This window comes from Oreochromis niloticus, linkage group LG20, assembly GCF_001858045.2.
Source record: "Oreochromis niloticus isolate F11D_XX linkage group LG20, O_niloticus_UMD_NMBU, whole genome shotgun sequence".
Classification (NCBI taxonomy): domain Eukaryota; kingdom Metazoa; phylum Chordata; class Actinopteri; order Cichliformes; family Cichlidae; genus Oreochromis; species Oreochromis niloticus.
The window spans coordinates 18,895,431-18,908,949 of NC_031984.2; the positions used below are offsets into that span (position 1 = coordinate 18,895,431).

The 13,519-nt window shown below is 40.1% G+C and overlaps 1 protein-coding gene across 1 annotated transcript in view; it reads left to right on the top strand.

The window, feature by feature from the left end:
• Window positions 1–11,430, top strand: part of LOC100711576 (protein FAM19A2) — a 96,687-nt gene extending 85,257 nt beyond the window's left edge. The window contains exons 4-5 of the mRNA XM_005478030.4: window positions 5,559–5,683; window positions 10,517–11,430. Coding sequence (XP_005478087.1) covers window positions 5,559–5,683; window positions 10,517–10,528 — 137 coding nt within the window. The 3' untranslated portion in view covers window positions 10,529–11,430. The remainder of the gene's footprint in view (window positions 1–5,558; window positions 5,684–10,516) is intronic.
• The last annotated feature ends 2,089 nt before the right edge of the window (window positions 11,431–13,519 follow it).

A 13,519-nucleotide genomic window follows, 5' to 3' on the forward strand; every position in this document is an offset into this window, starting at 1 on the left:
AGAGAAGCCTTTGTGTTCTTTTGGATCAGCAGATTTTTGCTTTGGAACTCTTCCATGGTTACCAGTTTCTCCCAGTCTCTTTCCTATTGTTGAATCATGGACACTGATCTGAACTGAGGCAAATGAGCCCTGCAGTTCTTTAGATGCTGTTCTGATTTCTTTTGTGACCTCCTAGATCAGTCGCCAGCAGGCTCTTGGATTTTTTTGGTAGGCTAGACACTCTTGGGAAGATTCACCACTGTTCCAAGTTTTCTCCATTTGTGGAAAATGGGTCTCGTCATGGTTTGCTGGAGTCACAAAGCCTTAAAAATGGTTTTGTAACTCTTTTTAGACTGATACATGTGTGTCAGCTGTTTCATTAGTTTGTGGCATACTGTGTTTCTTTTTGAGCTCTTCTGTTTCACTTTGTCAAACTAGTTCTATTCATTCAAAAGGCCTGGCATAGTCAATGGCAAAAACATTTAATTCATGATTTAACAATGGGGAGAATGCCTTTTTAACATAGGGCCAGGAAGGTTTGGTGTTTTAGCTACCAAACCAATAAATGAAATCATGAAAAACTGGATTTCGTATTCAGTTGAGTTATCTTTGTCCTGCTAAACAAAACACTCATATTTACTCTCGCTCTCAGAAGTTCTTTAACAATGATGCCTGCGTGCAGTTTTTAAATTGTGTTTTTTGTTTGGAAGTTGGAATGACAGTTACTACAAAAGTTACACACTAATGCATTTAATTACCTGACAGTGGCAAGTGTCTCATCTTTAGAGTGACAGTTAAAGAAAAAGCATTCATAACAACAGCTTTTATGTATTCACACATCCAGTCAGTCAGCTGTTTCTTCCTTTGACATTTAATCATGTTTTGTTTTTGATATGTGTTATATTTTATGACGGTGTTTCATTATTTGTTTTTAACCTGAAGAATCTCAACATGAAAGAGCTGGTTTTGGCTAATTAAATTCAAATGAGTCCTTTGCCCATGAAACCCATGCCTCAGGTAATTATCAGCATTTTAAAAATCTTTTTTCTATTGCTAAAAGCTTGTCAACATTTTGGATAAATATTACAAAAGAAAATATTACAGTATTACTACAAATACGTTTTATTTCACATTAGCCTGAAGGTTAATGGGATCAGTTGTCCTTAACAGCATCTCACTAATTATCTCGTGAGTTTTTATTTGTTCAAAACTGTGTAAAATGTTGAAAAAAATGCTGTACTTGCGAAATCGGTTTTAAAGAACGATGGTGATGTTGTCTTGCATAACATCACCAAATCATTAGCCCCTCTAGGAAAATTATTTTTGTTTAAGTATTTCCTAATTACTGTTAAACAGAGCAAGAAATTTTTAACACAGCTTTTCCAAACATCTTAGTTTGTATTTTGGATCCAGGCGTTATTTCACTTTGCACACAGAAAGAAATATATTTCCCAAAAGCCAAAAGCTACCAGGGTCAGAATTATTAGCACATCATTTATGTATCCTTTTTTTATTGAGAACACCCTGCTGTCACTTGCCGTTGCAGTTTTCAGCAAGTATCACATACATCTCCTAAGCAATCCCAGCCAATTCTTATTTGGGAATTTCTCAAGCTCCTCCAGATTTGATCTTCGGTTGTCTGGCATGGACCCTGATTTTCAGTTCACCGCACAGATTTTCAGGGGGATCAGTCAGGAGTTTGTGCAGGTAGTTCTTTACCAGGAGCAACTTGTGTTTTGGGTCAATGTCATATTGGAAGGCAGAGCGATTGTTTGAACTTTTCTTTCAGAATATTCACATCTCCTTTTTTCTTCCTGATTCCATCCACCTCTATGAGATTCCCAGTTCCAAACACACTGAAACATTACCACAGCATAATACTCCCACCACCGTGTTTCACTGTAGGAAGAATGTTCCAAAGTCAGAGAGCTCTAGTTTCATGTCATCTGATCAAAGGACACTCCTTAGCATACTTCACTGTGGCGTGAAGGTGTCTCTTCTACAGAAGTGGAAATTGTATTGGTCTGCAGCCTCGCACTCCATTCCTGTGCAGAGTTCTAGTGATTGTCTTCTTTGAGACTCATATACCTAATTTCCTAATTAAGTCATTCACGAGTGTCTTGGCAGTTTTTCTGGTGTCTTCCGATGTCTCTCACTAGCTTTCTTTCCAGATTCTTTGAAATCTTTCACTTCTTACCTCTGCCAGGCTTGTTCTTTACTGTTTGCCTCTCTTTGAATTTCTTGATGATACTTCTGAATCCAGTTCTTGACACTTGGAAACACTGTAATAGCTTTATATATCCATCTCTTGTTTTTTGAACACCAACAATTCTTTTTCAGAATCAGAATCAGAATCAGAAACTTTATTGTCACTGTCACAGGTACAACGAAATTAAGAAAGGTCCCCGATCATTGCGTCATCCTTAACAATATCAAATATAAATAAAACAATAAAATTTCAATAAATAAAATAAACAAAATAATAAATAAAATAAACAAATTACTTAAAATACTAATAAGACATATCAGTAAACATTCACATACATTCCCACATACATGCTTCAGACCGCGAATGGATTAACACAAGAGTGGCGTGATGGACATTGTTTTGCAGTATTCAGATGTGTTATTGCGGTTGGATAAAAGCTGTGTTTGAGTCTATTAGTCCTTGAACTGATTGCCCTGTACCGTCTGCCTGAGGGCAACAGTTCAAACAGGGAGTGGCCAGGATGTGAGGTGTCTTTTATGATGTTTTGGGCCTTTTTAAGACAGTGGATGCTGTGTAGAACTTCCAGTGTGGGGAGTGGGCAGCCAGTGATCTTTTGGGCGGTGTTAATGATCCCTCGTAGTGCTTTCCTCTGAGCTCCTGTGCAGCTAGTGTACCAAATGCAAATACAGTAGGTTAGAACACTCTCAATGGTGGCTCTGTAGAAGGACACCAGTAGTCTTTGTGTGATGTTATTCCTCCTGAGAATTCTCAGGAAGTACAGTCTCTGTTGGGCCTTTTTCAGCAGCTCGAAGGTGTTCACACTCCAGGAAAGGTTCTCCTCTATATTGACTCCCAGGAAGCGGAAGCTTGCCACCCTCTCTACGCAGTCCCCATTAATGAATAGTGGTTGGATCTCTGCCTTTTTCCTTCTGAAGTCTATTATGAGTTCTTTGGTTTTTGAAGTGTTGAGGAGGAGGTTATTGGCCTTACACCATGACGTCAGCTGCTCCACCTCGTCTCTGTACATAGACTCGCCACCCTTGGAAATGAGCCCCACCACAGTGGTGTCGTCTGCGAATTTCACAAAGATGTTGCTGTGGTGGCGAGGAGTGCAGTCGTGTGTGTATAGAGAGTAGAGCAGTGGACTGAGCACACAGCCCTGGGGTGAGCCAGTGCTGAGACTCAGGGCTGAGGATGTGTGATGGCCAACTCTGACTCTCTGTCTACGGCCCGAGAGGAAGCTATTGATCCACATGCAGGTGCTGTATGGAAGCCCCAGGTCTTGTAGCTTGGCCACCAGCTTGTGTGGGAGGATGGTGTTAAAAGCTGAGCAGTAATCCACGAAGAGCATCCGCACGTAGCTCCCATGCTCTTCCAGGTGTGTTATGGCAGCATGAAGTGCTGTGGCTACAGCGTCTTCCGTGGACCGGTTTGCTCTGTAGGCAAACTGGTGTGGATCCAGGCTGCGGGGCAGTGCTGCTGTGATGTGTCTGCGGACCAGCTTCTCAAAGCATTTCATTACCACTGGGGTGAGTGCCACCGGTTTGTAGTCATTCAGGCTGGTGATGTGGGGCTTTTTAGGCAAGGGGACTATGGTGGAGGACTTCAGGCAGAGAGGGACAGTCGCCTGTGCGAGGGATTTGTTGAAGATCCTGGTGAAGATCCCAGCCAGCTGTTCTGCGCAATCCCTCAATATTCTACCTGGCACACCGTCAGGACCCGCCGCCTTCCTCGAGTTAACAGCGCCTCACCTCATGCTCTTCCAGGGTGAGGGTGGTGCTGCTGTGGGCGGCGTGTTGCTGCTGTGGCTCCAATACCACCGGTGCCGTGGTCTCAAAGCGGGCGAAGAAGATATTCAGCTCCTCCGCCAGCACCAGGTCACCTTCCGCAGCTCTGAGATTGATCTTATAGTTGGTTAGCTGCTGGATGCCTTGCCACACCTGCCGGCTGGTGTTACTCTCCAGATGGTCCTCAATCCTCCTCCTATAGTCCCCCTTCGCCTCTCTGATGCCTCTCTTCAGGTTGGATCGGGCTGTGGTGTAGTGATCCCTATTGCCAGACCTGAACGCAATGTTCCTCTCCTTCAGCAGCTGCCTGACCTCCCGGGTCATCCAGGGCTTTTGGTTGGGATAAGCCCTTTCTAAGTCTAAACTGATTTATTTAGTTTTTGCCATGATGCCTTATCAAGTGACAGCTCAGACCCTGGCTGAAGTTCTTATATGGAACATAATTCTCAATTTTAACTTGATTTTACAAGCTTTGAGCATTACAAAGTTCAAGCACATCATTGTACAGCAGGGGTTTGTGCTGTGGCTCAATAACAACATCAGTTTTTCAGGGTGAAATAATATTGACCCTGGTCATTTTTGCTTTTTCTGCAATACTTCAGAGCAACCTTGCACACCTTTGCAAACCCTGTAAATTCTATAATTGCTACTTTTAGAGTGTTTTTTAATTGTTATTTATTCTAAATGGTATTATGTTTAGAAATTATATAGTGAAAATGCCTTGCTCTTGGAAAAAAAAAAAAAACTTTAATTTTCTAGGGCGGCTAATAGATTTGTCCTCATTTGTATATCTAGTAAATGTGAGGATCTATGTGGTCAGCCACATGACTGATTAACTTAAAAAAAAAAACCCAAAAAACAGGTAAACAGAAAACAGCCTTTGATGCCGCCTGATTCTGGTTGAGTGAACAAAGGATGTTCTACTAGATAAGAAATGTTTTAACACCGATGCTCTTGCACTGAGGCTCACAATGGTCTGCAGCTTGCTTTGTTTTCAGATTCATAAATCATTTATGGTTGGTGTGTTGAGGCAAAATGCAACAAAGTGCAATAGAGGCAGACTTGGCAAATTAATTAATAATGACATACATGAATCGAGTAATTTAAACATCCACACAAGTTTTTCAGTGAACTGGGGCGACGATGTGGCCGTAAAAAGCATCTAGATCTGAGTTGAGCGATGAGGCCTTTGCGAAATTAATAAATCAAACAAGCCGAAATATATTTTTATATTTTCCATATCATGTTTTCCACATTGGTTTTTGCTTGTTGATGTTTGACTGGCGCTATTTTGATTGCATAATCTCGTTGTGGCTTGTTCTATATGGTGGTTCAGTGGGCGCTGATTTGAGAATTAGTGCTTTCAACTGTTTGTCTCAAAGCACCAAAGTCATGTTATTCGCATAACTGTACCGGATTGAAACCCACATTTATTTTCTGGGGGCTCTTTGTTCATGTGAAATTTTGGTGTCAAAATTCACACACGCACACAAGTCTTGGAAACACATGAAAGGACATGATTGAAAACACACTTGCATCTTCATCAAACTTAAAATTAACTCTGTCTCTTCTTCTTCTTGTAGCCTCCATTGTAGCTCAGAAGTGGTGGTGTCAGATGCAGCCATGCATGGAAGGTGAGGAGTGCAAGGTTCTCCCAGATCTGACAGGATGGAGCTGCAGCACAGGCAACAAAGTCAAGACCACAAAGGTTGGTGTGCACACCTTACGCTTCCTCTCTCCCTGCCTTGCCATCCATTCAACACATACATGCATGCACACACATAGCCAGACCAACCACAGAGTGACCCATTTTCACCTCTATCACGTTAGACTATATCCTTCTCTTCTCCCTGCTTTTCTCTCTTATTTGTCTCCATTCCATACTTTTTTCCTCCTTTCACCCAATATCTCTCTCTTTTTTTTTACCCAGTTTCTCTCTCTTTACTTTTCCTCTGGCCTCATCTTGGCTCTAACATCAAACATTCTCTGAAGAAAAATAAGGCCAACAAGAACAAGGCAAATAAAACACACACGCACCCTGAATATGAATATCACAATTCCCTTCACTCTCACTTGCCCTGCTTCCCTGCGTCTGACTGGCATGCCATCTGACTCGATGCAAAAAGAACTCGCCACATTTGATACACTGGAGTGGTAAATGCCCTGGAAAAGTTTTTTTTATGCTCTCATTCTTCCACAGCACAGTTTGTGCAGTGTGTGCATGTGCACATTCTTTCCCCCCTGTTAAGTTTCATGTACGGGCAGTCTGTCTGTGTCTTTGTGCGCGTGTGAAAAGGTGTGAATGCACGCTATATATCTTCCTGCTCAGCCTACGTCTGCACCTGTTGGCTTCTCTTCAGTGGCTTGACCTGAGCAGGCTCTTAGCTGTCTGTCATAGGAGAAAAATTTGTGCGAGACTCACCTCTTGTCACTGTACGCCTCTGTTTCTAACCTCCATCCTTCTCTCTGCCTTCTCACCTTCCATTATTCATGGCTCGGTGCAGACCTTTGTTTTCTGCCTAAATAATTGATTGAAGGCGTGGTCAGAGAGGAGAGATGCGTGCATCTCCATGGTTGGGAAAAAAAGTGAGTGGTGAGAAGCGCTTAAGGCACACATGTTCTTCTCACGCTTTCCCAGACAGTCTTCTCACATGAATGCGGTGATGATTAAGAATTCTTTTGGCACTGCTCCCTCTGCTCACCTCTCACCTAGCTAAGTGGCTCGTGCCCCCCGAAGACCTTTTTTTCCCCTTAACAGCCCCTCCTTACTTTTACCTTTTTTCCCTGATATCATTTTCAGTTCTGCTGTCTTTAGCACAGATTTGTGTGGTACTGCTCTTATAAGTGTAACTGATGTTTCCTAGCTCAGTTATGTCAGACAATATGACAAATAGAAAGAGGAATCGTCTGGTTTGATTGGATAAAGCAGCACATGAGGTTTGATGGTATTTGAAGACAGTTAGATTTTTGAATGTGAATGTTGCTGACCAATCAGCTATAAAGTGGACATTTATAATTAAAGTAAACCAGTTTCAGCCAGGCATTGCTTCATCAGTGACTCTGTTGTAGTTTTAAAGAGCACAAATATTTGCTGTCTCTTGCATTCAGGTCTTTGATCAATGATCTATGTGTGTGTGTGTGTGCATCTGCACTATTTGAGAGCGTTAGCTGATGTGTTCGCTTGATGATGAAGAGTGATTTTTTTTTCTCCTCTTGTGTCGTACGCTGAGGTCAAGATTCGCAGGCATCCAGATCAATAGCATCGAACGTTCTCTTATGGTCCCATTAAGACCTGCTCGTAAATTGAAATTGACGGTAGAGTGTGTGTGAGAGAGAGAGGGAGAGAGAGGCTGGGAGAGAGAGAGGCAGGGGGATATGGAGAAAGGAAGAAAGAGGCAGGAGGAGATGGATGAAAGAGAAAAAAAACAGTCGGAAGTGAAAAGAAAGGCAGAGGTGATAGGTAGATAAAAGAATAAAGAAAACACTTGGGAGAAAAAACAAGCATAACGGTCAGCAGACAGCAGAAGGTAAGAGCACACAACAGGATTTGGCACTCTCTGTCATTCCTCCCACCTCTGGCTGGAAACAGGGGGAAGGAGGAGAGAAGGAGGGAAGAGGGAGGAGAGGAGGAGGGGTGGGAAGACAGCTAGATCAATGCCAAATAATATCATATGTATGAGTACATGGGCATGGCTCAGTCTCCAAGCTGCAGAGCTGCCATAGAATGTAAGGAAGGTGTGTTTGTCTTTGTGTAACTGCTCGTGCAATCGTGAATGCAGATTAACAAACAAGGGACAACAATTTAGCAATGAGTATAGGGTTTACCCCCTATATACTGCAGTGAGTGTACATCATACCCAGCAGATGTGGTGATCTGTAACTTCTTTAAAAAAGACATTCAGTCACTTTAAACTTTGATAAAAGACCAGAATGAAAAAAAAACTGTAAATCCCTGAAGTATGGCAGTCAAGATGTCATAATAATTAAAAAAAAAACAAACAAACAAAAAAACATAATACTGAAACATAAATATTAGTAATGTTGCGTTAACTGTCTGCAAGCTAACTAAAGCTAGCATGCTAACTGTTATTTAAACAAGGGCAGTATTTACTTGGAATTGTCATGTATTTTGTATATATTTGTTTTCTTTTCTTTGTCATTTTTAAAAAGTTCTTCAAGAAGTTTGCAGTGAAGCAAAAATCAGATGAGGCTAGCTTGACAGATGTTTACTCTGATTATACGAACATTATGTAGGAGTAGGTAATGGATAATAGGTATTGATTTGTAAATAATTGGACATAAATAACTTGAACTTATTATATAAGAATATACTGCAGGATATATCTAACTCACTAGGCAGCTCATTCTCTTGACAATACTTTATTTAAAGATAAATAGACACATCTTGGGGGTCAACTTGAAAGAAAGGCAGATTTGAAATGTAAAAGTGAGATCAGAGGTCAAACGTAAAATTATATTTGGATGCATCTATAATGTAATACAATGAACAAAGGCAGAAGAATTTTAATCACAGTTTTAAAAATAAAATACATGTTATGAAAGTTTGACCTTATATGACCTTGAGGAAGAGGCAGAGGTCCAAAGTAATGTGATATTTATAAACCCCGTATTTCATTTCCTGCATATGTTGTCAATGCAAACAAGCATATTTTTTAGTAGCTCTGTATAGCAATATTACAAACAAGATATTTACCATGAAAGAAAGTTATAGAAAAGTTATATTTTAAATATTTATATAATAGCTTCTAGGTTATATGGCTTTTGTCAGTTTTTGACCTATAAATCACTGAGCTGACCTTGAAGACCTTAATTATGTAAGCCAAATTTAAATTGATTGTTAACATGACCCCACTCTACACCCCTACAAAGTTTTATTAAGATTTCATTCAAAACTTTTCAGACAATTGTGTTTGCAGACAGAATGGCACCCACACAGTACACACACAAACACACAAATATAACCTCCTTGACAGAAGTAATTAATCCAGCAGCCAGCGATTTAATATGGTTATTTGGATTTAAAAATAATAACCTTAGAAATGAAAGAAGACTTTCACCTTGTAATATAATTCAGAAAATGTAAGCTTTTGCTTTTCTGTCTGTCCCAAGTAGCAACTTTGGCCATCGGTGACACTGCCGTGTATCACCTGCTCGACTGGGTGGTTTTGTGTCAGAACTAAAATTTGAAAACTCGAGAAATTGAAAGAAGTGATGTGCAAAGAGACATAATAATTAATGAAAGAAAAAACAGAATATTTTAATTAAATTTGTTTCAGTTTGATTTGAAGTCGATTTTGTTCAATTTGCACACAAACTAAATCACTGCTTATACAGTTTCCATGACTAGGTGTCTCAGAAAAACGATGTAAAATGTACAGCTGAAGGAGACATCTGCCTTGTGGCCATGCGACTAGGGTAGGCAGCTAAAACCTTTGGACCAAGTACAAAAAAAGGCACTCATGGGTCTAAAAAGGCTTGGAGAAATGACACCCTAGCACTTCTTGTGTGCTTTGTAAATTGAGATCTAACTATCTAAATCCGCCCTCTAATTGGGCACAGAAACTGCAACCTACAGGCATATTTGAACAGGCAACTGGATGAATACCTAAAGGGACTTTGACTTTGCACCTTCAAGTATAGCAGGCAGAGAGATGCCGCGGTGTGCGTGCATAGTGAACTGGCGTGACAACAAATGCCTGCAGACTCTTTGATCCGGCACAGGAGTAGACGCCTGAAGGCAATGGGAGCAGACCCAGGAAGGGTGGCCTGGAGCCATCAAGAGTAGTTACAGTAGTTTCAACTGCCAGCTTGGAAGAAACACTCCTCTGAGCTCTCTTAGTGATGGCTGGTATTCGCACTTTGTTAGCTGAGACCGGGGTCAGACAAAAGAGTGTCTGCCCCATGAGGAAATAACAGAGAGACAGCATGTGTTGGGGCTAAGAGGGGAAACCACTGGGAAACTCAATAAGAGGGAAAGGCATGCAGGAAAACAGAAGAACAGTCTTGGAGAGGCTGGTCTATTATATGCCCGGCACTGGCAGTTATACAGCAATTTGTGTCTGTTTGATCACTGGCTGGTAGAAAATGTCTTCTAATAGCTTGAAATAAACCAAAAGTGAGTGTATGAGCAAAGAAAATGGGAAGATGGATAGCCGAGATAAGGAGACCATGTGATTAGGGCAGCCGTCTCGACAAATAGACGAAATGACATGGCAGTGGGCCAAGTGCTGAGAGTGCGGTAGTGTGGGCTGCTTGCCATGATTCAAGCTGTGTCTTGTTTAGGTTCTCACCAGAAGAGACAGAAACCGTGCTGGTCATGTTTTCCACCAATAAGAGTCTCTTCCTGCATTTTTCCACATAGAAGCCAGCGCTGCATTATTTAAACCCTTTCATTGACATGTACTACCAGCGCTGGCTCTGTTCTCTGTTCTGTGACCTTTGCTGTTTCAGGCTGTTTTCAAACTTTTTGGATTCTGTTAAAATGGTGAGCTTTGACTCACTTCTTCCCTTTCTCTTACAGGTGACCCGATAGTCCCGCCCATCTCTAGAGGAGCGGTAGAGACGGCGGTGGAAGTACTTACACAGCACAACGGACTTATAAAATCATGAGGAAATGGACTCTGACGGACATTAATGAGGAACCAGTCATTTTTCCTGTGGATATTCAAAACATGATGACTGAAGAGGCCGGACTGCTCGCCATCTTAAGTAAAGCTGAGTGTCCTCGAGCCTTCACTGCAAAAGACTCAGTCACCCACAATTCTTTACTGCTTCTGAAAACAAAGTGAACTACAACCTAAATGGCACTTGATTAGATGATGAAAAAAACATCTTTACAACAAACTATATTCTTTATCTCTCTTCTATGGCTAAGTTGTGTTCCATATGCATACTGGGAATTGCAGAAACTTGACTCTAGACAGCTATTCTGTATTACAAAACTAACTAAAAAGAGGGAGTGGATCCAGAATGCTTGCCTCATGTAGTCTGGATGACACATTTAAATTTAACTGTGCCACACATGACACATTTAATGCTGTCAAAATGTTTCTGAAACTGAACCTCTTCTTTATTCAGATTTCACCTCCATACGAATATTTTACCTTAAATAGTTTGTTGCTTACCACACATGCCATTTTTTAAAATGCAGAGACAGTTTGTCAGTCTTCTCTTTGCTTTTGTTTTTTGACAAAGGACAAAATCCTTTCAGGGGTGAGGTTAGACTAATACCAAGTAGATGTTACGGTATATTGAAACATGTAAACGTGTTTAAACAAAAGAAAAAAAAAAAGCAGTCCATGGAATCAAAGGGGCTAAAAATAAATCGATGCTCTAATGGTTTTAATATCTGTGTTTTTAAACGCCTGTTAACCGCTATTGAGTACATGTGTCAGTATTATATTAAATGAATAAAACCTTTCAAAAGAAAAGAGAAATCTCAGTCGTTTGCTTCAGCCCTCGGGGGGAAGATTATTCAAGTGCTTCCTGTCAGGACCCACTGTACAGCTCACAATACCAAAGCGCTGAATTGTTTCTCAATGGATGCATGGACCTGCTAGCAGTGCTGATAACATCAGCATGAAGTTAGCTCCCCCTGAAACCCTGAAATAACAGGAAACGCAAAATCGTGACTTTGTAACTGCTGGTGTTAATTGTGTTGGCTTGAAGAGATATCATCAATAACTGGTAATTACTTTGCTGTTCACTTAATGCATTAATTTCATCGTGTTTATTTCCTGGAGCAAACAAACAGCTTTGCATATTAACAATTGTTTTGTCAAAGCTAAAAAAAGAAAAAAGAAGCAACAAATACAGAATGCCTCCTCTCCGCAGGCGTCATCTGTGATCTGTAACTGACAACTTATTCATCAGGTCTATACAAAATTCATCTATGTATTTAGCTGTGTTTTTACCGCAGAAATCTCAGGCAGGTGAGGAAAGAGAAAGGACATTTGTATGCAGCTCATATGAGCCTGGACTGCAAAAAACAAACTGTGCTCATAAACAAGATTCAGTGCTGAGATTTTGTGGCTCTGTTATTTGGCATTTTGTGAAATTCAATCAACAGGTGAGTATTGGCAGTGATACTAATCTATGAACATTATCTTGATACAGTTGAGTGCAACTCAAACAATAGGATAACTTGGCATGGCTGTTCTGCTGTATTTTCCATTTTGGCGGTGAAAGCACATCCTAGCCCAAATACCCAGTTCATGATCATATAATTTCTCTTCTATCTACAAACCTACCATTTTGATACATCAGAAGCATGAGACATTCTGCAATTAAAAAAGAAATCTTAATGCCGAAACAGAGACTTAGAGTTATGAAAGTACAACATTAAATTTATTGGAATCTGGTTAAATAATATTTACTTGAATCGCATCCATTCAGTTTTTACACACCACATTTCCTTAATGATTAAGATTTTTGAATAAATAAACCACTGATTTTATATGCCTCAGTAACATTCTACTTAAAATTATTGCCTCACGTTTACTGATTATATATGCAGTACTGTGCAAATCTCTTAAGCCACCATTCAATGTCAGCAGGAGCTAGATATTCTTGAGCAATAGTTTTCGACAATTTTTGATAGTCTTTCAAAGTTTTTCTTTGGACATTGGCTACTTTTTCACTCACTTTTATGCCTACAACACAATGCAAAGAACCAATCTTTGGGCACTTTGTTGCAAAAACACATAATTAGTTCTTATTTCTGTAGTTGAATCTATGAAAAACATCAAATATGACACTGTTTGACGCAACTCAGTATCGCACCAAAACGTGTAATAGTCATGCCAGTCCACCATCCGCAATCCATGCAGAATTGGCAGTAATCTGCAGTAACAACAGAGGGAGATATTTTATTTCAAGTCAACATGAAAACATGAAAAGTGAACATGAAAACATGAAAAGTCAACAGGAAAATAATTACAGGAAAGTGTTTAAACACACATTATTAACACAATTACATGTAAATACATATTCGTGACATAGCTTAATTGATTAAGGACCCTGGAATGTACTGCATCCCCCTCCTGGTGATGTAATTTCTGCATGCAGTAATGCAAATTCTGCATGTACGTCCATTTTACATTTCGGAAAGTCTCCTATATGTTCAAGACCCAGATTTACACATCCTCGTGAATTCTCCAAGTTGGTCACAGCACAATAAATTAATATATCAGGACATATTTCCTGATATCAGTGCACAGAGAACAGATGCAACTATTCGGACATATCAACACTTTCCAATCACAATGGATTGCCGACCAGATGATTACAGTAACAAGTGTACACACTCAGCCAAATTCACTATGTGCTGTATATGTGTGGGTATATTTTCTGTCATTATTTTACTGTTGTATCATCTTATAACAAAAATTACTCATAGGAAAATGAGAAATTCTACTGTCACAACTTTTTAAGGTATTATACTAAGATGATGGTACTATAAGTTTGTAGAACAATTTTAAAAAAGTAGAGAATGCTGTGAAAGGATAAAAGACAAAGAAGTGTG